Source organism: Cannabis sativa, chromosome 8, assembly GCF_029168945.1.
Source record: "Cannabis sativa cultivar Pink pepper isolate KNU-18-1 chromosome 8, ASM2916894v1, whole genome shotgun sequence".
Taxonomy (NCBI): Eukaryota; Viridiplantae; Streptophyta; class Magnoliopsida; order Rosales; family Cannabaceae; genus Cannabis; species Cannabis sativa.
In genome coordinates, this window is record NC_083608.1 from 40,316,804 (window position 1) to 40,342,305 (window position 25,502).

Sequence of the window (25,502 nt, forward strand, 5' to 3'; positions counted from 1 at the left end):
CTCCTAGCGACGTGTAGATACGGGCGTCAATGATATGAAAATTGCCAAGTTATGGCATAGATTGAAACCGATGTAGGGTTTCTTCCTAATAACGTATCAGGCGTAGGTACGGGCGTCGGTGACATATGAGTACCGAGCGTAGGTACGGGCTCACCTGATTAGGTGATGCAATTATGTGACATGTGGGTGTCAGGCTATGGCACGGGTTTGCCTGATTAGGCAATGCAATACAGGATTATTAGACTAAAGCATCGACTTGCTTGATTAGGCAATGTGATGTAATGAAGATGGTTACTTTATGAGGTAACATATATATAATTTTATATTATTAAATGAATATAATTCCCATTATTGGTATGATTGTATTGTATTACCAGATATCTGTATACTGATGTTTATTCATAACGAATACCAGTAGTGATTTGAATTTCATCTTATGAACAATGGGTAATGGTTTGATTTTGATTGTGTATAAATAATATATTGGAATAATAAACTATATGATTATTATTATTGTGTTTTCTTGCTGAGTCCTTGTGATTCACGGGTGCTATTATAAAGTATTTCAGACCTAATGAACGACCCAATCACCACTCGGGATGTTCTAAGATCAATTATTACACTAATCGGTAATGCTCTTATTGACTTTCCTAGTTAAAAGGTTTAGATTGGTATGGATCACTGTTCATATCACCCAAATATTGTAGTTTATGCTTACATTGATCATCTATAGGGTATTTCAACCCTAATCAACGACCCGATCACAATCTAGAATGTTGAAACTAAAGAAAATATTATAATTAAGTGCAAATTCAAAATATATAATATTAATTACTTATAATTATTTTAAAAATTTAAATTATTTGTAACAAATTCTATAAAAAAATTATTATTTTTTTTATGAACTAAATCTTAAGTAAGCTCTATCTTATCATGACGTACGTGTTTGTATGTAATAAAAAATTCTATAATTAATCGTAGGCCTAGGACTCTTAATTTTTTAGCACAATCACTGAGTTTTTATACCTCACGACAAGGTGACATTTCAAATGGCATAGATTGAACTCACAAAATTGACCCTGTCTAATAAAGCTTACGAGCAAAAATAAAGTATTGAAACAGGTACTGAATGTCGGGGTTGGGTATGTATACAATTATTAGTGGCGAGACCGCTGTTAATGTCATGCCGCTAATAATTCTAACGATTATTTTTTTTATTTTATTTTTTAATATTATTAGCGGTGGGGCTCGCCGCTAACGAGTCTACCGCTAATAATTTTTTTTTTTAAAAAAATAAATAGTAGAATTAGTGGCGAATTCATGTTCCGTCGCTAATGTTACTACTATTATTAGGGGTGGATTTTACCCGTCGCTAATAATATTGTGGCTATTGATAAATTTTGTTGTAGTAATAGTATATAATCAAACCACGTCTAACTTAACTATAAAATATTACCACGTGAGTATATAATATTTATTCTGGATATAAATTATTACTCACTGTGTGAATATATTGCTCCATATACATATAAATTAGTTCCATGAAAGTCTAAATTTATCAAATTAATGAGTTATATTAAGTTTAAATTTTTAGTCTAACACAAAATTCATGATTTTATTAAATTACCCACTTATTAAATAATATAAAAGTTTAAAGTAATATTTTTATTGAATTATTAGCTATAGAAAGTAAGGGTGTTCATCAAACCGCTCAAACCGTTCAAACCACCCGCACCGCAAAAAAAAAATTACAGTTTGAAATTCTTTGCAGTGTGGTCACAGTTTGAATTTTTCTTAAACCGCGTGGTGCGGTGCGGTTTGCGGTTTTGAATTGTTAATATGCGGTTCAAATCGCACTGCACATTATAAAAATACTATTTTTTTTTATATTTATTTAGGTTCAATATGTGAATGTTCAATTCAAAGTTCATTAATTATTGTATTGTTGACACTTAATTTTTTTTTCATATTTATTTTCAAGCCTTATGGTATTTTGACAAATTTTGCTCAAAATTTGTTGTATTTGTGATAGTCCAAACCGCATAAACCACAAAAACCGCACCGCATTGTAGTATTTTTTGCGGTGCGGGTTTTGCGGGTTTTTAGTTTCGTGGTGTGGATGCGGTTTGGGAAATCAGAAAAAATGTATTTGTGAGTTGATTTAAAAAAAATAGTCAAAAATCGTATAACCTGCACCGCGAACACAAAGTATGATAGTACTAAATAGTACATTTATTTTTATTTAATATATAATTATCTTACTAAAATAAAATAAAAAGACTCACATTATATATTATTCTACTCAATATATATTGCGAGTATTAGGGGTGTTCACGGATTGGTTTGGTCCGAATTTTCATAATTTTTGAACCAAACCAGTATAACGGTTTTTTGAATATTGGAAACCAAACCAGACCAAAAAGTTTCTCAAACCAAACCAAACCAAACCGTTAACGGTTTGGTTTGGTTCGAAACTACGATTTAAGTGGAATTTATAATTATTCATATTTTTTTAAATAATTATACTATTTTTATTAAGTTTTTACTTTTATTTTTCAAAATATATATTTAACAAGATAAGTAATAGATCTATAACATATAAATAATGATATAAAAATATTCTCAAAAGTCAAACATAACATAAAAATAAAAAATTCATGCAATAAAAAACTTGACCCACAAAAAAATTCTAAATTATACATATAGTCATATGTATAAAAAAAATATATATAAATTAATTATTTATGATAAATGGTCCGGTCCGGTTTAACCGTTAATTATTTATTACAAACCGTAACTGAACCATTACGCCGTAAACGGTCCGGATTGACCAAACCACTAAAAACGGTTTTTCCAGTTACAATTTATAATGGTTCGGATTATAGTGGTCCAGATTCAAACCGCGGTTATCCGGTTTATATGAACAGCCGCAGCGAGTATGACCTATATATATGTGTATGTAATATATTAGGTGAGACAAAACCCCTGTATGGTAAACGAAAGAAAGATAATACAAGAGTCAGCTAAATGGTTCATACGTCATACCCCTTGACTCGAACCTTTTAGATTAAGCTTTATGTATATTAAAAAATAGAGTGGTAGCTCTCTCTCTCTCAAAAAAAAAAAAAAAAAAAAAAAAAAAAAGAAAGAAAGAAAGAAAGTGGGAGAGTGTAGCAGAACCTCAACCACGTCGGTTGTTCATGAATAACGGAGGAGAAAGGCTGAAACTAAAAATGGGTTGCCCAAATCTCTTACTTTATTTTTCATCTCCTTTTCTTCTGCTCCATTCCTGAGCACCCATGCTGCTACCTCTTTTCGCAACCCCAAATTCTACTATTTCATTTCTTAGTTCTCCTGCTTCAGAAGCCCCATCAAGGTATTACGCTACACCTTATTTTCCTTATTATTCTCTATTCTATTTTAGGAAGGTTTCTCTGTTTTCATTCTTGTTCTTATTATTTGGGTTTCTATTTTGTGTTGGTGTTTGCATCATTGGATTCTACCTGCTTGATCAAATTGATTTTTTTTTTCGCTTTTCAAGGTAGGAGTTTTCTTTTTCTTTGTATTGTTTGCAACTTTGTTTTGTGTGGCTATACAAAAATTAATAATTTCATTGTGTTACGTATGGGTTTTGATTTGTGTTTCCATATAAATGATAGTGTTTGGATATTTTTGTATAATTAACTTGTTTTCTTGTTGATCTTTTAGTTATATACACGAGTTGATTCTTTTATCATAATGATTCGGAAGACAGAAAAGTTGTTTTAAGATAAATTTTTGATTAATTGTAGGCTTATTTTATGACCAAACAGCATTATCATTTTAGTTTTATTTATTTTTTTAAGAATGTTGTCGATCTACAGTATTTCATTGTGAATGTAGTTTGTGTTATGTCTATTTTTATATTGAGTAATGGGTTATAGGAAGCAAAAGATGGATAAAAATTGGATGTATCTACAAGATAGGCAGAGTAAAGAATATGTCGATGGTGTCAAATCCTTTCTTGAGCTGGCCAAAGAGAGCACTCGACTGAGGCTTGATGAAGTACGTTGTCCATGTGGAGGCTGTAAGAATTGTCGTACTTATAATTTAAAAACCATTGAGAGTCACTTGTATAGGTACGGGTTTGTACCTAATTACAAAAGGTGGATATTTCATGGCGAAGAAATTGACTATACTACAACTAGTCAACCTGAGGACTTCAATGTGATGTTTGATGATGACAATTTAGAAGATGATGTGGGTGAACCAATGTTTCCAAACAACATTTTTGAGGATGAGTTACTTGGTGATTCTTGTGAAGGTGAGAGAAGTGAATCTGAAGCAATCAACTTTGCAAATTTGTTTGCTAAAGCTCGTTCACTTTCTTCCGATTGTACTAAGATGTTGGCATTGGATTTCTTAGCAAAGCTGATGCACTTGAAGGTATCAAACAAATGGAGTGAGAACTCATTTAATATGTTGCTCCAATTGTTGAAGGGTGTTTTTTCTGAAGAGACAAACTTTCCTACTTCATACCATGATTCGAAACAGATGTTGCGAGATTTTGGTTTTGGTTATGAGTTAATACATGCTTGCAAGTATGATTGTGCATTGTTCTGGAAAGAGCATGCTTCTTGTGAAAAGTGTCCCATATGTGACGAGCCAAGATATAAATATGAAAATGGAAAGGGCAAGAAGATTCCGCAAAAGGCATTATATTATTTTCCATTGAAGCCGAGGTTACAAAGGTTATATATGACAAAACTTCATGCAATTGATATGAGGTGGCACAAAGAAAAACATGTTAATGTTGAAGGTGAAATGAAACACCCGGCAGATACTGAGCAATGGAAAGACTTTGATAAGCAATACCCTTGGTTTGCACAAGACGCTCGTAATGTTAGATTGGGGCTAGCAACTAAAGGCTTCAATCCATTCAAAAACACAAATAGTTCTTATAAGTTGTGGCCTGTGACACTTGTTCCTTACAATTTACCACCGACTAAGTGTATGGATGAGTCATTTTTCATGACAACATTGTTAATTCCAGGTCCAGAGTCACCTGGGAGAGAAATTGATGTATTCTTGAGGCCTTTGATAGATGAGCTGAAACATTTGTGGAGCAATGGAGTTGAAACACGTGATCATTTAACTGGAGAAACATTTCAGCTTCGTGCATGTGTATTGTGGACTATCAGTGACTTCATAACATATGAGAGTTTATCTGGCTGGAGTTTGAGCACAGGATTTCGCTCGTGTCCAATTTGCCAACGTTTTACAAATTGTTTGATAATTCGAGATAAAGTGTGTTTTTTGGGTCACCGTCGTTACTTGTCGCCAGGTCATTCTTGGCGAAAGCATAGACAATATAAGGAGAATTACTTTAGAGATGATGCCTTACCGCCACCGCCAGTGTATTGGGAAGACATGTTGGAGCAACTTGACTCTTTACCAATCACGACACCCGGTAAAAATCCAAATAATGAAAACAGAATGTTATGTCGTGGCGACACATTTTTCCATAATTGGATGAAGAAAAGTATTTTTTTTGAGTTAGAGTATTGGGCCACATTGAAGGTCAGACATAACTTGGATGTCATGTACGTTGAGAAGAATTTTTGTGAAAGTATTATTGGAACATTATTAAACATAGAGGGAATGACAAAGGATACAAACAGAGATCGCAAGGACTTGTCTGATTTGGATTTAAGGGAAGAACTGCACTTCAAGCTTCACAAGAACCGTTTGTTGAAACCACCTGCATGTTATACTTTATCAGGCACAACTTATTCAGATCCAGATAAATTTTGTAAATTTTTCAAGTCTGTTAAACTTCCAGATGCTTATGCTATAGACATCTCAAAAAAAGTTAGTATAAAAAATAAGGTAATATCAGGATTGGAGGCTTATGATTGCCATGTGATTTTGCAACGTCTTCTTCCTCCTGCAGTTGACATTCAGTACTTAAACGAGGATATTACAATTACACTGACCGAGCTTTCTAATTTCTTTCAAAAGCTATGTGCCAAAACTTTAATGGATAAAGATCTGGACAAACTACAAGAAAGGATTGCGCTAATTTTGTGCAAGTTGGAGAAAATCTACCCACCCTCCTTCTTTGACATCATCGTTCACTTGGCTGTTCACTTACCACATGAGGCAAAACTTGTTGGACCTGTTGGCTTTCGATGGACATATCCATTTGAAAGGTTTGTATTTGATATAAATTGTAAATGGTATTTTTAATTTGCTTGAAGATAATGTTATTAAACTTTTTTCTTATCTTTTACAGATATTGGGAAAAACTCACAAAGTATACGAGGAAAAATTGTCAGCCTGAAGGCTCAATTGCAGAAGCTTACATTGTTAAAGAAGCAGTTAGATTTTGCAACATATATGACCGTGACATTGATACACATTCTAGTAAAGAAGACGTCAATTTAGGTCCTAAAAAAACTCATCCATCCATTCATGTGTTCTCACATCGTGTTCAACCATTTGGACACGAGGGTTCTATAAAGTTGACTCGTGAAATGTTGCAACATGCCCACTGGTTTGTACTGCTCCATTGTAACGAGTTAGATCCATATATTAAGTAAGTGATATATTTGCTTCTTTGTTTCCTCCTTGAACTTTTCTTTCACTAGAAAATGATCCTAATCAATTTGTTTTCAGAGAGCATAAGAAGGAATTGGATGCAATATCTGATGTCAACGTAGAAGAAAGGCATGATGAAGAATTTCCTGCTTGGTTGGCAAATCATGTAAGCCACTATTTTTTCTTTTCAGGGCTTGAATATTCTTCTTAATATTGCTTGTACAATTTATAACATATATATATATATATGTGTGTGTGTGTGTACTAGGTGAAACGGTTGCGTGTAACTGAGCCAACGAAGGTCACGAATGAGCTTCTTTCATTAGCTATTGGACCTGATTTTGAGGCAAATTCATACTCTGGTTGCGTAGTTGATGGAGTAAGATTTCTTACTGAAGAGAAAGATAGGCATAGAATTGCTCAGAATAGTGGTTTGTATTGTTTATTAGAAGGTGAAGATAAGGTTGGGGAGTTCTATGGTACTTTATGCAACGTGTGGGAGTTGAAATATTCATTTGGCCACCGAGTTGTTTTGTTCAAATGTAAATGGTTTAACACAAACCCAGAGACAGGAATACCTAGTAAATGCAATATGACTCGTATATGTGCCAATAATACATGTGGTCAGAATGCTCCGTTTGTACTTGCTAAATATGCAGAGCAAACAATTTATTACGAAGACAGATTAGGTTGGAAGTATGCCCAAAAAGTGAGACACAGACTTTTTTGGGATGTTCATGAGATGAGTAGCAAAGTGGAAGTTGATGAGGATGACACTACTGATGATAACCTCAACTCTTGTAATTTTCAATGGAATGAACAAATTGATGACATTGCAATGACAAGTCTTGTTAACCGATATGGTGAAGCTGAAGTGATCAATGATGATGTTGTTCCAAATTTAAGAAAAGAAGCTGTTGGTCTCCCAGCTGAAATGTTCGATGATGCATGGGGCAAGGACTATTTTGCCCCAGATGAAAGACCATGGGTTAATTACACTGGTAGTGAATCCGATCGTGACAACATCAATGACGACATCAGTGATGACGACATGTAACGGTACGTGTTTCTTTCATTTTATTTTTTTATTTTAAAAATGCTGTTTTCTTCCATTGTGTTTTCATTATTTGCTTAACTTATAGCAATTGGTGGGATTACTAGTGGAGATTTGAAGCCTCTCTCTTGTCCTAGAAGCACCAGTCCACCTCATCTCTATGTTTGGTTTCTGCTTTTTCTCCATGCACATTTATACTTAACTATATGACTTTGCATTGATTTTTAGCTAAAGAGGTATTTGTTTTGTTTTAGTTGGTTATATCTACAAGGGAGCGTTTTGAAAATGGACTTGAAGTAAAGCACCACCTCTGGACTATAACAGGACCAGTAAACTTTATTCGCTATTGCTAATGTGTTACTCCTCTTTCAAGCAGCTTTAGGATGCAGAGATGTGGTCGGTAATGACTGGAATTTTATTTCTATTGGCGTCGTTTTGTTTTATTTGAATCTGTCAAGACTTCTTTGTTTGCTTATTCTAACTCGACAAGTTTCTCTTAAACATCTTTGTTGCCAGCTTTAATTAGTTAGATCACTCTATCCTTGTATACATATTTTTTTGAACAATCACTCTGTCCTTATTATCTTCATTAATTTGCTATATATGTGAGCATTTTCTTTTGGGACAAAATTGACCACTATCATTTTTGGGTGGAGTGAATCTTATGTTCTTACAAGAAATATTATAAATCGGAGAATTTATTGCTAAAAGAATATCAGCTACATGTTCATCTATTTACTGCCCCAGTAGACGGATATAAATAATACTCAAATATAGGAAAAGGGACACTCACAATATAAATAGTATTCCCCTCAATAATAAAAGTAATATATATATATATATATATATATATATATATATGAACTATATGTAGTAGCTCACTCAAACATCTTCCACAACGTTTATTTTGTTATGAAGTCTTGTGTGTAGTGAGCGAGCTGCAACAAAGGAATAAATGGTTGTGAAAATTTATTGTGAAAATTTATTACAAACTACAGTAATGGCTTGAGTTAATTGCGGTAAAATTTCCAAAAGTTTCAGGGGTATTTTAGCTAGGTTTTCAAGTGTGAATTGGGAGGAAGACCAAAGTAAAGCTCTAGTTTTTCTCTTTTGAAATTTTGAGGTTAAGCTTGGTTTTTAAGTTTGGTTTTGGTGTTTTATTTCTGTAAGGATCATTTGAATTGTTTAGAAGCTGTTTTGGGATCTTATTTTGAGGTAAGTTTTGAGGTAGAATTGAATTAGAAAATTCAAGTTTTGGGTTTTTCTGCTACGAAACGGTTCACTCCTTTTGTAGAAATAATGAACTGTTTCCCCAGGCAAGACCCTAAGAAATGGTGGACTGTTTGGGGATTCAGTTCACTAGTTGGGGTGTTTTTTGGGTGTTTCGATTTTAGTGTTTCCTCGATATTTAGGGTATTACCACGCTATTTATTAATAGGAAAATTTTTGGTTTAAGTTTACTTCTCCAAAAGTGAGTTAGCGAGTAGGGCCTCAGAATCGTTGAGCGGTAGTTCCACTCAAGTTGGTTGGCACACCTGATTATGAAAGTGAGGTAAGATTACTATATAAATGACACATATATTTTTATACATGTTGTATGCATGTGTTATGAACTAACCCTATCCAAACTAGTACGTTAAGGTACTGAGTGAATATAGTAAAGAGGTTACGAAGTACAAACTAACTCTACCAACACTAATACGTTAAAGGTATTGAGTGAATATGGTGATGAAGTAATTAGTTGTATTTTAGAGAATACAAAATAATTCTACCAATACTAGTACATATTTGTATAATTTTACAGTCTTTACTACTCATACATACACAAAACAACGTAAAGAAGACACGTTGATGCTTCATTTTTTCAAGAAGATACCCACTGATTGGACCCAGCTTAAGGAGTTTAGATATATTTGGAATTTTTTTTTTTTTTGCATTATGCCAAACTAGCTTATGGATCTTGTAGACAAAATGAATGAATGAATGTTCACCTTTAGAAAGAAATTTCTTTTCTTAATCTAATGTATCAACAACCATATAACAATACACGTAATTTGGTACTCACTATACTTTCAGCAACTTCTGAAAAACAAGCACAAACATAGAATTCATATATGAATACAATAGAAAAATTAATATATAAGTTGTAAACGTTGAGGAAATGAAGTAACATAAAAAACACACTAAAATAAGGAAACCTTCTTCTTTTCTTTGCTACTAGATCAAAGTCTTCCCATAGAGAAGGCATGTTACCTGCAAATTACTGGATAAGTCTTTCACATAATCTTCATTTCTCCTGCAAAAATGTGTGACGTCAAGACTATGGAGAATCCTTGTCAAACTAGTTAAAGGTAAAAAGAAAGAATGTAGACAAAGCAATAACTAGATATTGGAAGGTTTTGAACCTTAGACCTTTAAAACATCACTTCACATATTCTGCAATGCGAGCTACAACAGACACGTGTCACTTTAGAAATTATTATATTTCAAGTAGCATGTTAAAGTTTTGGCACACACATGAGAACCGTGAGGCACCGAAAACTAAGGTTTTAAAATTTTTAATTACAAAAAAAAAAAAAAAAAAAGTTTAATTTTTATTTTTAATAAATAAAAGTATGTTTTATAATCACTTTTGTTTTTCAATTTTAAAAATAAAAAATAAAAATATGTTTTGCAAATTTCATTCTCATTTTTATTTGTTAATATTATTTAAGTAGGGTCCATGTCCGAGGTCAAGGCCTGCGCTAGGTCCGGGCCGAGGGTCGGGGCTAGGATCGGGTTCGAGGCTAGGTCTGGGTTTAGTTCTAGAGCTGAGTCTGGGGTCGAGTTTGAGTCCAGGCTTGGGTCTGCGACTGGATCCGAGGCTGGGGTTCGGGTCTGGGTCCAGCTCCGAGTCTAAGGTCTTGGGCTAGTGTCAGGTAGGGGTTTGGGTCCAACTCCGAGTCCGAGTCTAAGGTCTTGGGCTAGTGCCAGGTCGGGGTCAAGATCGGGGTCAGGGTTCGAGTTAGGGTCTGGGGTCCAGGTCAGGGACGAGGTCCAGGTCAGGGACGGGGTCAAGGTCGGGGTAGAGGTTAGGGTCTAGGGCTGAGACCAGGTTCGGGGTCTGGGGTCTAGGTCGGGTCCGGGGTTTGTGGTTTGGGTTTAGGGTCCACGTCCGGGTCGGGTCAGCATTGAGGTCCAAGGCCCGGGTTGGGGTCAGGGTTTGGGTGAGGTTGGGGGTCTAGGGTCGGGTCGGGTCTGGGGTTCAGGTTTGGGCTCGGGTCGGGGTCCAAGGTCCAAGTTCGGGGTTTGGGTCGAGGGTTGAGGTTTGGGTCCGGATCGGGATCCAAGTTCCATGGTCTAGGTTGGGGTTGGAGTCCAAAATATTGATAAAAAAAAGAAACAAAATGTTTAAAAGAATTTTTAAAGTGACTTTTTTTTTAAAAAAAAATTAAATTTTGATTCTCAATTAAAAATGTAAAAACAATTTTATAAAACATGATTTTGAAAAATATTTTTACTTTTTTAATTTAAAAAATAAAAAATTAATTAAATAATTGTTACCAAATGCACATATTAAAATATGGTACAATGTAGCTTACATGGTAATGGATCATTACTAAACTCGCTTTGGCCCTAAATCACAAAAATCTTAAGATACTGTATAAATAACTTTACTACAAATCATTTCAGGAAAATAAAAAGCTTCAATACAAATTAAAAACATAAACTTTATAAAAGAAAACAAAAATGTGTAAACTTACTTTTCCTTCCTCAGCTTGTTTTCTTACAACTTTTGACAATTCTTGAATTTAAGAGCAATGCCAACTAAAAAAATACAAGTGAGTTTGTTTATAAGCATCTCTTAAGTGCTTTATTGATTATCAACAAAAATTAAGAAATCTTTTGTTAGAATTTGAGATTTGACAATTTGGTGGCGTTTGAAAACAATTTTTTAATCAGTTTTTTGTTTTTAAAATTACATGTTTTATAAAACTGTTTTTGTTTTTCAATTTTTTAATTAAGAATCAAAATTTTAAAAACAAAAAAAAAATCACTTTCAATATTTTTTGAAACAGTTTTTTTTCTTAATCAATATTTTAGACTCCGACAAGACCCGGACCCAAATCCTCTCTCATGGCCCTTGTGCTGAAACCGACCTCTGACCCGGATCCGAATTCGACTCCGAACCTAGACCCGACTTAAATAAAATTAAAAAAATAAAAATAAAAATGAACTTTACAGAACACACTTTTGTTTTTTGTTTTTAAAATTGGAAAACAAAAGTGATTACAGAACACATTTTTGTTTTTCAAAAACAAAATTTTTAAAAATAAAAATTTTACTTTCATTTTGTAATTAAAAAATTAAAAAATAAAAGTGTTACCAAACGGCACCTTTATTTTCCCACACTAATAATAATATAAAACTAACTCTAACTCTAATATCTTTGAACAAAAAGGAAACACCTTCCTTATATATGATGTTAATTAATTGCGAGAGGCTCAATCTTATAACATCACTGTCATTGTTTGGTGTCATACCATGGTAATATCAGAACTGACTATTGCTTTCTCGATAGCCTTCAAGCTGAAATATAACATCCAAGCAACTGAATTTGAGCAATACTCTTCTAAGTAAATGATCTTCCATAGTACAACATCTACAAAGGTAACGAGTCAAATCTTTAAAATTTCAAGTGTGTAGAATTCGTATAACATCCAAAAACACAATTCATGTAAAATTCTATAACAAACATTTAGCACTTACTCGATAATGCAATTACAAACCCATTGCTCCTTTCTCAAATAACCAATTCACATGTATTTAGACATTTAGACAGTGTATTAAGTCAGAAATGCAAATACAATAACACATTTCTGGGTAATATTAATTGAACTCTCCATCACTTCCAAATAATCAGTTATTCACTAAACATTTAATTATTTATTTAAAAAAATATATATCAATTCAAAAATTTCGACATCAATGAAAAAAAAAACCAAAATTTCATTGGGAAGAAAGAATATTACCAAAAAAAAAAAAAGAAAAGAAGCGAAAGAAAAACCTTGCTTAGAGAGCGCAATGGAAGAAAATAGCGGTATGGACTCTGTTTATATCCATCCCATATCTTTCTCAATTTAGGCAAATATCAGTTAGCATTGGGCACACCGAGGAACTCTGTATTAATGAAATTTGGGCAATCGATCACAATCTCAAAGGCTGAAACGTTCGCAGCGGTGCGGTTGATCCGGTACCGGAGAAAAACAACTACATGTTATAATAAGCAGTAGTAATCTAGTGTTAAGGGGTTTGAAAACCAAACGTGTCCGAACAAAGAAAGTGGGACACGTGGAGCAATCCCATGACTGGAACCTTTCAGATTAAGCCACTTATATATAAAAGAGTGGTAGAGTGTAGCAGAATCTCAACGACGTCGGTTGTTCATGAATCACTGACGAGAAAGCCTGACAATAAAAATGGGCTGCGCTACCTCCATCTCAATCTCAATCTCAGCCTCACCCCAAATCTCTTACATTATTTGCCCTACTGAGTACCCAATGTTGCCTCCTTTTCTTGCAATCCCAAAGTCTAGAGACAAATTCACTTGTTAGCTCTCCTGCTTCGAAAGCCCCATCATCGTATGTATGACTACTGACTACACCTTCTTTTCCTTATTATTCTGTTTATTTAGAGGATTTCTCTGTTTTCATTCTTTATCTTATTATTTGGTTTTTATTTTGTGTAGGTGTTTGCATCATTGGATTCTACCTGCGTGGTCAAATTGATTTCGCTTTTCAAGGTTGGAGTTTTGTTCTTCTTTATATAGTTTGCAATTTTGTGTGGCTATAAAAAAAAAAAAAAATTAATAATTTCATTGTGTACATATGCGTTTTGATTTGTGTTTCCTTAAAAAACCTGGTGTTTGAATATTTGTATCATTAACTTGTTTTCTTGTTGGTCTTAAGTTATGGTTATATACACGAGTTGATTCTTTTATCTTAATAATTAGGTATAAACAAAAATATTGTTTTAAGATAAGTTTTTGATTAATTGTATGCTTATTGATTTGATGAATGTTGTCGATCTACGATATTTCATTGTAAATTTAGTTTGTATTATGTCTATTTTTATAGTCAGTAATTGGTTATAGGAAGCAAAGATGGTTAAAAATTGGATGTATCCACAAGATAGGAAGAGTAAAGAATTTATTGATGGTGTCAAATCCTTTCTTGAGCTGGCCAAAGAAAGCACTCTAGGGAGGCTTGATGAAGTACGTTGTCCATGTGGAGGCTGTAAGAATCGTCGTACTTATAATTTAAAAACCATTGAGAGTCACTTGTATAGGTACGGGTTTGTACCTAATTACAAAAGGTGGATATTTCATGGCGAAGAAATTGACTATACTACAACTAGTCCACCTGAGGACTTCAATATGATGTTTGATGATGACAATTTAGAAGATGATGTGGGTGAACCTATTTTTCCGAGCAACATTTTTGAGGATAAGTTTCTTACTGATTCTTGTGAAGGTGAGAGAAGTGAATCTGAAGCAATCAACTTTGCAAATTTGTTTGCTAAAGCTCGTTCACTTTCTTCAGATTGTACTAAGATGTTGGCATTGGATTTCTTAGCAAAGCTGATGCACTTGAAGGTATCAAACAAATGGAGTGAGAACTCATTTAATATGTTGCTCCAATTGTTGAAGGGTGTTTTTCCTGAAGAGACAAACTTTCCTACTTCATACCATGATTCGAAACAGATGTTGCAAGATTTTGGTTTTGGTTATGAGTTAATACATGCTTGCAAGTATGATTGTGCATTGTTCTGGAAAGAGCATGCTTCTTGTGAAAAGTGTCCCACATGTGATGAGCCAAGATATAAATATGAAAATGGAAAGGGCAAGAAGATTCCGCAAAAGGTGTTATATTATTTTCCATTGAAGCCGAGGTTACAAAGGTTATATATGACAAAACTTCATGCAATTGATATGAGGTGGCACAAAGAAAAACATGTTAATGTTGAAGGTGAAATGAAACACCCAGCAGATACTGAGCAATGGAAAGACTTTGATAAGCAATACCCTTGGTTTGCACAAGACGCTCGTAATGTTAGATTGGGGCTAGCAACTAAAGGCTTCAATCCATTCAAAAACACAAATAGTTCTTATAAGTTGTGGCCTGTGACACTTGTTCCTTACAATTTACCACCAACTAAGTGTATGGATGAGTCATTTTTCATGACAACATTGTTAATTCCAGGTCCAGAGTCACCTGGGAGAGAAATTGATGTATTCTTGAGGCCTTTGATAGATGAGCTGAAAGATTTGTGGAGCAATGGAGTTGAAACACGTGATCATTTAACAGGAGAAACATTTCAGCTTCGTGCATGTGTATTGTGGACTATTAGTGACTTCATAACATATGAGAGTTTATCTGGCTGGAGTTTGAGCACAGGATTTCGCTCGTGTCCAATTTGCCAACGTTTTACAAATTGTTTAATAATTCGAGATAAAGTGTGTTTTTTGGGTCACCGTCGTTACTTGTCGCCAGGTCATTCTTGGCGAAAGCATAGACAATATAAGGAGAATTACTTTAGAGACGATGCCTTACCGCCACCGCCAGTGTATTGGGAAGACATGTTGGAGCAACTTGACTCTTTACCAATCACGACACCCGGTAAAAATCCAAATAATGAAAACAGAATGTTATGTCGTGGCGACACATTTTTCCATAATTGGATGAAGAAAAGTATTTTTTTTGAGTTAGAGTATTGGGCCACATTGAAGGTCAGACATAACCTGGATGTCATGTACGTTGAAAAGAATTTTTGTGAAAGTATTATTGGAACATTATTAAACATGAAGGGAATGACAAAGGATACAAACAGAGATCGCATGGACTTGTCTGATTTGGATATAAGGGAAGAACTGCATTTTGAGCTTTACAAGAATCGTTTGTTGAAACCACCTGCATGTTATACTTTAGCAAGCTCATTTTATTCTGATCCAGATAAATTTTGTAAATTTTTCAAGTCTGTTAAACTTCCAGATGCTTATGCTATAGACATCTCAAAAAAAGTTAGTATCACAAAAAAGGTAATATCAGGATTGGAAGCTTATGAGTGCCATGTGATTTTGCAACGTCTTCTTCCTCCTGCAGTGGACCTTCATTTCATACACGAGGATATTACTATTACACTGTCCGAGCTTTCTAATTTCTTTCAAATGTTATGTGCCAAAACTTTACTAGATAAAGATCTGGACAAACTACAAGAGAGGATTGCACTAATTTTATGCAAGTTCGAGAAAATCTATCCACCCTCCTTCTTTGACATCATTGTTCACTTGGCTGTTCACTTACCACATGAGGCAAAACTTGTTGGACCTGTTGGCTATCGATGGACATATCCATTTGAAAGGTTTGTATTTGATTATAAATTGTAAATGGTATTTTCTATTTTCTTGAAGATTATGGTAATAATTTTTTTTCTTCTCTTTTACAGAAATTGGGAAAAACTCTCAAAGTATACGAGGAAAAATTGTCAGCCTGAAGGCTCAATTGCAGAGGCTTACATTGTTAAAGAAGCAGTTAGATTTTGCTCCATATATGGCCATGACATTGATACCCATTCTAATAAAGAAGATGACAATTTAGGTCCTAAACAAACTCGTTCATCCTTTCATGTGTTCTCACATCGTGTTCAACCATTTGGAGACGAGGGATCTGTAAAGTTGACTCGTGATATGTTGCAACAGGCCCACTTGTTTGTACTGCTCCATTGTGACGAGTTAGATCCGTATGTTAGGTAAGTGATATATTTGCTTCGTCGTTTTCTCCTTGCTTTTCTTTTACTACAAAATGATCCTAATCAATTAGTTTTCAGTGAGCATAAGAAGGAATTGGAGGGAACATCTGATGTCAAAGTAGAAGAAAGGCATAAGGAAGAATTTCCTTCCTGGTTGGCAAATCATGTAAGTCACTATTTTGTCTTTTCATGGGCTTGAATGTTCTTCTTCATATTGCTTGTACAATTTATAACATATATATCTATATATATTTAGGTGAAACGGTTGCGTGAAACTGAGCCAACGAAGGTCACTGATGAGCTTTTTTCATTAGCTATTGGACCTGATTTTGAGATAAATACTTACTCTGGTTGTGTAGTTGATGGAGTCAGATTTCTTACTGACGAGAAAGATAGCCATAGAATTGCTCAGAATAGTGGTTTATTCTGTTTATTAGAACGCGAAGGTAAGGTTGTGGAGTTTTATGGTAATTTATGCAATGTGTGGGAGTTGAAATATTCATTTGGCCACCGAGTTGTTTTGTTCAAATGTAAATGGTTCGGCACAAAGCCAGAGACTGGAACATCTGGTGAATGCAATAATATCACTCGCATCTGGGTCAAGAATATATGTGATCAGAATGCTCCCTTTGTACTTGCAAAAGATGCAGGGCAAACAATTTATCTCAAAATCACTGAGGGATTCTGTTGGAAATATGCCCAAAAAGTGAAATACAAACTGTTTTGGGATGTTCATGAGTTGAGTAGCAAAATGGAAGTTGATGAGGATGAGACTACTGATGATAACCTCAACTCTTGTAATTTTCAATGGAATGAACAAATTGATGACATTGCAATGAAAAGTCTTGTTCACGAATATGGTGACACAGTAGTGATCAATGATGATGTTGTTCCAAATTTAAGAAAAGTAGGTGTGGGCCTCCCAGCTGAAATGTTTGATGATGCATGGTTCAAGGACTGTCTTACCCCAGATGAAAGACCATGGGTTAATTACACTGGTAGTGAAAGCGATCGCGACGACATCAGCTCCTCCTCAAGTGACTTGTAACGTTACATGTTTCTTTCATTTTAGTTTTCTTTATCTTAGAAATGTTGTTGCGTTCAAATTGTGTTTTCATTTTTGTTTGTTTGAATCTGTCAAGACTTCTTTGTTTGCTTATTTATTCTACCTTGACAAGTTTCTCTTTAACATCTTTGCCGCCAGCTTTAATTAGTTACCTCACTCTATCCTCATTATCTTCATTAATTTGCTACATATTTGAGCATTTCCTTTTGGGACCAAATTGACCACTGACTATCATTTTTTGATGGAGTGAATCATATGTTCTTACAAGAAATATTATAAATTCGAGACTATGTTGCTACGAGAATATGATATACATGTTCATTTATTTACTGTCCTAGTAGACACTACAAATGATATTCAAAATATAAATGATATTCAAAATATAGGAAGAGGGGCACCGATAATGTAAATAGCATTCCCATACAAAATTATTTTGCTTCTGAACTTTTACTCGTACGATTGTGCTTATGTAATATTAGCCTTGTCAAAAATTAATTTTATCAATTAGTAATTTTATCATTTAGTAATGTTAAAGAACAAAATTACTTTGTCTAGTAAACTTTTTCACTTATATGTTCTTTGTGATATTAGCGTTGTTAAAAATATATTTTTATCAATTAGTAAAAATTTAAGATTTTCGTTAAATTTTTCATAAATTGGGCTAACAAGATATGATATTGGTAGACAAATTCAAGTACTGAAAAATAGAAAAGTGAAAAAAATTTATAAGGAAATTTGATTAAAAATATAAGAGTAATTTGCGGCGAAATCCTCTTATGTTTTAATTTTTATACCCTTAATCTCCTTATCTTTTTTTTTTTTTTTTTTTTTTTTTTTTTTTGGCAAAACTCCCGTATGTTTTAATTTTTATACACTTAACTCCTTTATCTTTTTTTTTTTTGGTAGCAAAATCTCCTTATATTTTAATTTTTATACACTTAAGTCTTAACCTCTTTATCTTTTATTTTGGTGACAAAACTCCCTTAAGTTTACTTTTCTTTGCAAATTTAAAGTTTTAGTTAGATATTACCGTTAAATACTAATTAGATTACTATTGTATCGACTTCGAAATTTTATTGTTACATATACACAGGTGTACGCAGTAGTCATCCAATTGATATTTAATGGTAATATTTAACTGGCGTGTCAAATTTGCAAAGAAAAATAAAGAAAAAAGATAAGGGGGTTAAGTGTATATAAATTAAAACATAAGGGGGTTTTGCCACCAAAAAAAAGATAAGGGGTTAAGTGTATAAAAATTAAAACATAAGGGAGTTTTGCCACCAAAAAAAAGATAAATGGGTTAAGTGTATAAAAATTAAAATATAAGGGGGTTTTGCCACAAAAAAAAAAGATAAAGGGATTAAGTGTATAAAGCCTGTCCTGAATTTATTCAACGGTCGAAGCAAAACTCTCTCAATCGCAAAAGATGAAATTCTCTTCAACACAAAGGTCGGTAACTATGGCTGAGATTCCTCATCAAAAAGTAAGTTAATATATTAAATTTCTATTTTATAGAGTTTACTTTAAATATAATTCTCTAACAAGTTATATTTATCAGCAAGGAAAGGATTACATTGAGACTTGGAAAGAATGTCATACAAAGAAAGACACAGACACCTTTGTCAATGAGACTGCCAAAAATAAATATGTAAGACTTTAAAAAATAATAACTTTTAAATATATTCAAATAATTGTAACTTTGCTTGATTTCTAACTTATTTATATTACAGGAAGAGATGGTGACAACTCGAAATAGTGCTCCTGAATCTTCATAAGTTTCTGAACTTGAGATACTTCGGCAGACTCTTAGAGAGAGGTGTGGCCATCAACGAGAAGTGGGTCGTAAATTGAAAGGGCAATCATCAGGACGACGCTCACAACCTGCAACTGCTGATCAACCTAACTTACGGGAAACAGTTGTTGAGTTACAGAATCAAATACAGATGTTGACTCAACAAATGTCACGTGAACGTCGGGAACCAATGGATGTTGAGATGAATGATGCAGCTCCAACCCAACCAATGCATCCACAACCGTCTTGCTACAACAGCCTCTTATTCCTTCGTCTGGATCGTTAACTCCTGAACAATTTCACAGTCAAAATGTACCAGTCATACTTGCAGTTTTTGGCACAGTCGCCAAAAAATTCGTAAGTATTGATGAATATGATGATGCAGTCGCCTCAGACGTCTCATGTGTCACAGCCTCGAATGCCACAAATGTCACAGATGCCGCAAAATATTTAGTTGATGTCGACATAAGGGCAGCAATATCAGAACACATTGCAGAAGATGCCGACACAACCATGGCAGCAGACATCTCAGACGATATCGAAACAACTAGGACAACATACTTCTCAAATGATGCCGACACAATAAGGCCAGCAGACATCTCAGATGATGATGCCGACACCACAAGGGCAGCAGACATCTCCAATGATGTCGATACCACATGGGCAGCAGACATCTCAAATGATGACAAGTTCGCAAATGCCGCCATACTACCCACAAAATGTCGAATGTTCCTAGAGCTGCTAGTGATGAGGACGATGCTACTACAAACTTCTTTTAAAATTTTTATTTTAATTTTACGAACTATCAGTTTTATGTTTATTAATGTTTTATGAACACTTAATTTATATTTTAGTAAGCAGTATTGTATGTTTATGACTCACTTTTTATTGTAATGTTTGTGACTCTAAATGTTCTTTTAGTTAAATGACTTTATATCTTAATTAATTAAATAATTTTATATATTAATTAATTAAATAAAAATAATTTTAATATAATTAATTAATTAATTTTTATATAATTATAAAAATAGAAATTTTAATATAATTAGTTAATATTCATAAATAATTTTAATATAATTTTATATATTAATAATTAATTACGAATAATTTTAATATAAATATTTTTTTTTTCGAGGCATTCTTCAATGACGATATTGATAATGTAATCAATGACAATATTATTGTCGTTGATGTAAAAAAATTAAAAAAAAAAACAAAATTATTATTCCCAACGATTATGTTGTCGTTGATATTATTAATTGTCAACGACTTTAAAAGTCGTTGTTGATAATTGTTTTTACCGATGAATTATTTCCAATAACTTTATACTAATGAAATGTCTTCATTAATGGAGAATACTGACGAAAACATGATTTTTTACGAAATTTGTCCTCATTAATGCACATTTTTCTTATAGTCTTTGACTCTTTGTTAATTGATATGTGATATGTATATAAATTTATTTATAGTTTTAAAAGTAATTATTATTTTTTGTTAATTGATATATGATATAAGTATGTATAAGTTCATTTATTTAAAAAAAGTGATAATAATAATAATAATAATAATAATAATAATAATAATAATAATAATAATAATAATAATAATAATAATAAAAAAAAATATCAATTTATATAAATAATTATGTGGACCAATAGTTGCTCAACACGAAATATAAAGCAAATATTTAACAAAAAAGTAGTAAGAGACGTAATACAAATGTAACAAGGTATTTAATTTGTAAAAAAAAAAATGTGATATTTAAGTGTGAAGAACTCAAATTAAATTAAAGTATTTATACCATAAATATTCTTATATATTAATGTAATTTATTTAATATTTTTAAATATATAAATAAAATGTAATATCTTATTTTATAAATGGAAAGTGGCTTAGTTGGTATAGTCTATTATGATTTAATATTTTTAGTTTTAAGTTATTCCATGTACAAAAACTTTAATATAATAGTGTCTTATTTTAGCAATTCTCTTAATTTTGTTATATATTATTAACAAGATCCTTTTTTTTTTTTTTTACATAGCACATTTCTTGTAAATATTCTAAAATATTCAAATTTATTACAATTTTTTTTAAGGTATATACTATTTTGGACTCTATGTTTTACAAAAGTTATTAATTGGAACATCTATTTTGTTAAATGACAAAATAGACTTTATATTTTCTAAAATGATAAAAATAAGACCCTGAGTTCATTTTTCAATAATTTTATTTTTTAATATAACTAACTTTAAGACAATTTCTAACACGAACATATACAAAAAATATAAAAAGTTTTGTTATAAAATCTTTAGATCAGATTATTATTAAGTTTTATTTTGACAAAAAAATCAGTTCAGAGTTCTATTTGTATAATTTTAGAAAATAAATGGTCAATTTTATTTTTTAACAAAATAGAGAATTCAATTAATAACTTTTGTAAAAACACAGAATGCAAAATAGTATTTACTCTTTTTTTTTTTATAACTTATTGAGGAAAGTTATTTTCAACCTAGTTTTTTGTATCTAAATTTTTACAATTATTTACAATTTTTGTATTTTCAACGTAGTTAAGTCATAAAAAAACTAACGACAGCATTAAAAAGAAAACCCACTTAAAACGACAACGTTCGAAGAGAGTAGTACGTCGTTTTCGTGATGGCCCCTTTGTATCCAGCAGCAATATCATAATGATGTAAATAATGATGCTATTTTCGGCAGTCACTTCCATTGTACTTAGATCATCAGCTTCCACAGCCTTCGCCGTTGCAGCTAGCTCCAGAGGACGTTTGTTTTCACCTTTTATAGGTCAATTCTCGGTTCGCGCTATGGCCGACTCTGCAGCATCTCCCTCTCCCTTCAAAAAAATTCAGATTCAGAGAGATGACACTGTGAGTTCTTTTACTCCAAATTTGATTTTCTGGGTCGAATCATTTCAGGCTTTATAGATGGATTAAATGTTTTGAAGTTCCGATCAAGTGTGTTTGTTTGTTTCGGGAGTTGGGGTTTTCGTGGGAATGGGTTTTTTTCTTTCTTTCGTTCTTTAAAAGCTTTATAGTTATTTGTATAGTCTGGAAAAAATTATTACTATAAAGCCACACTAAAGAATACATACGAGAATGATAGAATGATACAAATAATGAAAATAAATGGTTACGAGGAAATGTATTTGAAGTAAAGTGATGTTTTCTTTGATGTAATGTAATGTGAATGGTAATAGAAATGTTAATGTAATAGAATAAAAATTGTAAGGTGAATGGTATTATGATGTTTGGTGTAGGTCAGATATAAACATTGTAATGAAATAGAACAAGTATATTATTGTTCCTAGTTTAATTATTTAATATTCAAAATTTAAATAAAAGTAAAAAGGAGGGCACAAGAGTTATATTTATTATATATATATATTTTTTTTTTGAAAAGATGTTTAGTATATTTTAATATTTCCTAACAATGTAATCATCTTTATGTTGGTTTTATAATGTAATGTAAATTATAATACATGATGTAATGTAATGATCATTACAATGTAAAGTCATTCCAAAGCTTTAAACCAAGCAATGTAATGGTAATCATGATTCTATTACTATCACCATTACATTAAACCAAACATGACATAAGTACATTTGGGTACAGGTTTAGTAGTAAAGGAAAAAAGAACTTTGATGGGCCATTACAGTGAGATACTGACAATGCTCTAATTGACAATGTGAAATTCATCTACTGACAATGTGAAATTCATCTACTGACATCCAATGTGTCCTACTGATTTCGGGACTGTCTAATGCTGAACTTTAGATATGCAGTTGACTATCGTTGTTGCTTATATTTATACAAAAAAGTGACACCTTTTCTTCTTGGTGATTTTATTTCATGTATTCGTTGGTGTATATACTGTATGTATTTGCTTGCTATCAACTGTTTGCCGACTAAATTCTTCTACATTTTTTTGTCATTCCTCAATGAACAGACATTTGATGCATATGTGGTTGGCAAAGATGATGCTCCTGGAATAGTTGTACTTCAAGAATGGTGGGGTGTGGATTTTGAAGTGAAGAACCATGCCGTGAAAATTTCGCAACTTGGCCAGGGATTCAAAGCACTTATTCCAGAGTAAAATCCCACAATCTATTTCAAACTTCAATAAGATTCTGATATATATGTTCTCTTGGTTTACTGAATTTGAATGCTTGATTAAATTGACCTTAGTTATTTTTCTAACTAAAACACCGTCACAATACTGTGTGTGTGTTTTCTTTTTCTCCCTCTTTTTTTTTTTTTTTTCTATACCAGTCTGTATCGAGGAAAGGTATGTTTGGATGTTGCTGAAGCACAACACACAATGGATGGTCTTGATTGGCAAGGTGCCGTAAAGGATATCCGTGCTTCTGTAAACTGGCTAAAGGCAAATGGTTCAAAGAAGGTATATCTTATTTTACTTTTTCTTTTGATATGGTTGAATTCTGCTTGGCTACAGTTTCATAAGTTATAAGAACGTGGAGCTGTACCATCTTGATAGTCTACATTAGCCATGTTCATTTCGATGAAGGTTGTTTTAAACTATGTTTTGGTATTGCTTGATCAGGCTGGTGTTACTGGATTTTGCATGGGTGGTGCTCTCTCTATTGCCAGTTCTGTTTTGGTCCCTGAGGTTGATGCTGTTGTAGCATTTTATGGAGTTCCTTCATCAGAGCTTGCAGATCCTACCCAAGCTAAAGCTCCTGTTCAAGGTCATTTTGGAGAGCTTGATAATTTCGTTGGTTTTTCAGATGTGACGGTATAGCATTTCCTTTCATTTGGTCTTTTCTGCTCTTTTATTCCTTTTTTTATCCTGAGGTTTGTGAGCGTTTCTTTAGAGATGAGTGGGAATGTCAGCTTTTCCTAGTTACAAGGACAAGGAAGCTGCCATGTATGCAGTAAGAACTCTATAAAAGCTGTGAAACTATTAGCAATCTTCAAACAAAAGACAGCAAAATGAGTCTTTCTAAGTCTCTAGCCTCATCGCCTATGCTCACACACTTTTTTCAGGCAATAGTTCCCTGTCAATGCCTACGCCCACACACTTTTTTCAAGCAATATGTTCTCTGTCAATGCCTTATTTTAATTTCTGTAACTATACTTATTTTTATACAATGTGTGATGTCCTTGGAATATAAGCAAGCCATTCTATATTACATCCGAGCCGATCCCCACGGATCATATGTGAGCGCTTAAGCAACAAATGGTTGCAATGACCTTAATGCAGTTAAGTGCTGATTGCATATAATCTAATAATCACAGTGAATGCAATCTCTAAGATGGCCTAATTTTGAGTTTTGGAAGATATAGACAAATATTCTCCAAGTAAAAGGGAAAGAGACAAGTTTTCTCATTTGTTCATTTAAATGAATTCTCAGGCTGCTAAATCTTTGGAGGAGAAACTGAAAGCTGCTGGTGTCCCACATGAGGTACACATTTATCCAGGCAATGCACATGCTTTCATGAATAGGTCCCCAGAAGGTGTGCAGAGGAGAAAGAGCATGGGGATGGCAGATGAAGACGAAGCTGCAGCTCAGCTCGCTTGGTCCCGTTTCCAATCATGGATGACAAAGTACTTATCTGCTTAAATGGTTTACAAGTTCCATATAATAATTTAATGTTTGATTGTGGTTTGTGGCCTAAAATAAGTTGCTTAGAACTCTGATCAGACGTTTTTTAATGCAACTATTAGAACTCTGTCCTGCGTGTAGTAGGTAGTTTGTTATTTGGTGAATATATGAAGCTGCTGTTATGATTCTAATCTCACGTGTGCTCCTGAGTTTGAATTTTCGGGTACTGCGACAAAACAATGGTTTGAGATTGCGAATTGTGAGTGGTTGATTTGGTCATAATTTGATGATTAGCTCCAGGTGATTGAGAGTGATTATCTCTAAGTGATTGAGAGTGTGAGTGGTTTAGTTCAAATTGTACGAGTAAAGAATTCCTAGTTTACGTAGTTAGTGGTGAAATAATGGGGCATTATATTGGGCCCATCAAACGAAGTGATTTTCGACGTTGCCTCAAAGAAGAAAATTTTGGATGTAAGATTGGTGAGAGCACTCACAAGACACAATGGATGAAATTGGTGGATATAATGTAAAATAGAGATAGCTGGTAAAAATTATATCGGTAGATCATCTCTTTCCGCTCCAGTAGAAGTGTCAGCTATTTTTTTGGTACATTGAAAAATTATAATTCAATTAAAC

The 25,502-nt window shown here is 33.1% G+C and overlaps 3 protein-coding genes and 1 long non-coding RNA gene across 12 annotated transcripts; 3 read left to right on the forward strand and 1 right to left on the reverse strand.

The window, feature by feature from the left end:
* The first annotated feature begins 2,897 nt into the window (after nt 1–2,897).
* On the forward strand, nt 2,898–8,220 carry LOC115699183 (uncharacterized). 4 transcript variants are annotated; one of them, XR_004008307.2, is made up of 7 exons: nt 2,898–3,376; nt 3,924–6,191; nt 6,275–6,577; nt 6,658–6,745; nt 6,848–7,638; nt 7,722–7,800; nt 7,888–8,220. XR_004008307.2 is itself a non-coding variant. In XM_030626452.2 (6 exons), the coding sequence occupies exons 1-5, from the start codon at nt 3,300–3,302 to the stop codon at nt 7,634–7,636; spliced, it is 3,525 nt and encodes a 1,174-aa protein (XP_030482312.2). In that variant the 5' UTR covers nt 2,898–3,299; the 3' UTR covers nt 7,637–7,638; nt 7,722–8,220. The 4 variants fall into 4 exon arrangements, 2 of the variants coding, with proteins under 2 accessions (XP_030482312.2, XP_030482313.2); XR_004008306.2 differs by having other exon boundaries at nt 7,722–7,795; XM_030626452.2 differs by having other exon boundaries at nt 7,722–8,220.
* Nucleotides 7,931–12,819, reverse strand: LOC133030314 (uncharacterized). 3 transcript variants are annotated; one of them, XR_009684167.1, is made up of 4 exons: nt 12,681–12,819; nt 12,157–12,275; nt 9,887–9,929; nt 7,931–9,168 (listed from the first exon to the last, which is right to left on the reverse strand). It is a non-coding gene; the product is annotated as an uncharacterized LOC133030314 (long non-coding RNA). The 3 variants fall into 3 exon arrangements; XR_009684166.1 differs by lacking the exon at nt 7,931–9,168 and having other exon boundaries at nt 9,178–9,929; XR_009684165.1 differs by lacking the exons at nt 7,931–9,168; nt 9,887–9,929 and having other exon boundaries at nt 11,996–12,275.
* Nucleotides 12,302–17,609, forward strand: LOC115699184 (uncharacterized). 4 transcript variants are annotated; one of them, XM_061102946.1, is made up of 6 exons: nt 12,302–13,258; nt 13,362–13,415; nt 13,750–16,033; nt 16,118–16,420; nt 16,499–16,586; nt 16,677–17,609. In XM_061102946.1, the coding sequence occupies exons 3-6, from the start codon at nt 13,776–13,778 to the stop codon at nt 17,466–17,468; spliced, it is 3,441 nt and encodes a 1,146-aa protein (XP_060958929.1). In that variant the 5' UTR covers nt 12,302–13,258; nt 13,362–13,415; nt 13,750–13,775; the 3' UTR covers nt 17,469–17,609. The 4 variants fall into 4 exon arrangements, with proteins under 4 accessions (XP_060958929.1, XP_060958930.1, XP_030482314.2 ...); XM_061102947.1 differs by having other exon boundaries at nt 12,302–13,254; XM_030626454.2 differs by having other exon boundaries at nt 12,303–13,258; nt 13,767–16,033.
* A 4,118-nt stretch (nt 17,610–21,727) lies between these two features.
* On the forward strand, nt 21,728–25,057 carry LOC115700619 (uncharacterized). The gene is made up of 5 exons (XM_030628228.2): nt 21,728–22,169; nt 23,249–23,391; nt 23,572–23,701; nt 23,864–24,055; nt 24,675–25,057. Exons 1-5 carry the CDS (start codon nt 21,981–21,983, stop codon nt 24,882–24,884), a joined length of 864 nt encoding a protein of 287 aa, XP_030484088.2. The 5' UTR covers nt 21,728–21,980; the 3' UTR covers nt 24,885–25,057.
* Nucleotides 25,058–25,502: the final 445 nt, after the last annotated feature.

What these genes read in the sequence shown, in the direction of transcription:
- LOC115699183 (XM_030626452.2), top strand. Translation starts at nt 3,300, where the DNA reads ATGCTGCTACCTCTTTTCGCAACCCCAAATTCTACTATTTCATTTCTT. An exon ending in TGGACATATCCATTTGAAAG is followed by an intron (nt 6,192 to 6,274) that starts GTTTGTATTTGA and finishes TATCTTTTACAG; the next exon opens with ATATTGGGAAAAACTCACAA. An exon ending in GAGTTAGATCCATATATTAA is followed by an intron (nt 6,578 to 6,657) that starts GTAAGTGATATA and finishes ATTTGTTTTCAG; the next exon opens with AGAGCATAAGAAGGAATTGG.
- LOC115699184 (XM_061102946.1), top strand. Translation starts at nt 13,776, where the DNA reads ATGGTTAAAAATTGGATGTATCCACAAGATAGGAAGAGTAAAGAATTT. An exon ending in GAGTTAGATCCGTATGTTAG is followed by an intron (nt 16,421 to 16,498) that starts GTAAGTGATATA and finishes ATTAGTTTTCAG; the next exon opens with TGAGCATAAGAAGGAATTGG. An exon ending in CTTCCTGGTTGGCAAATCAT is followed by an intron (nt 16,587 to 16,676) that starts GTAAGTCACTAT and finishes ATATATATTTAG; the next exon opens with GTGAAACGGTTGCGTGAAAC.
- LOC115700619 (XM_030628228.2), top strand. Translation starts at nt 21,981, where the DNA reads ATGATGCTATTTTCGGCAGTCACTTCCATTGTACTTAGATCATCAGCT. An exon ending in AGGCAAATGGTTCAAAGAAG is followed by an intron (nt 23,702 to 23,863) that starts GTATATCTTATT and finishes TTGCTTGATCAG; the next exon opens with GCTGGTGTTACTGGATTTTG. An exon ending in TTGGTTTTTCAGATGTGACG is followed by an intron (nt 24,056 to 24,674) that starts GTATAGCATTTC and finishes ATGAATTCTCAG; the next exon opens with GCTGCTAAATCTTTGGAGGA.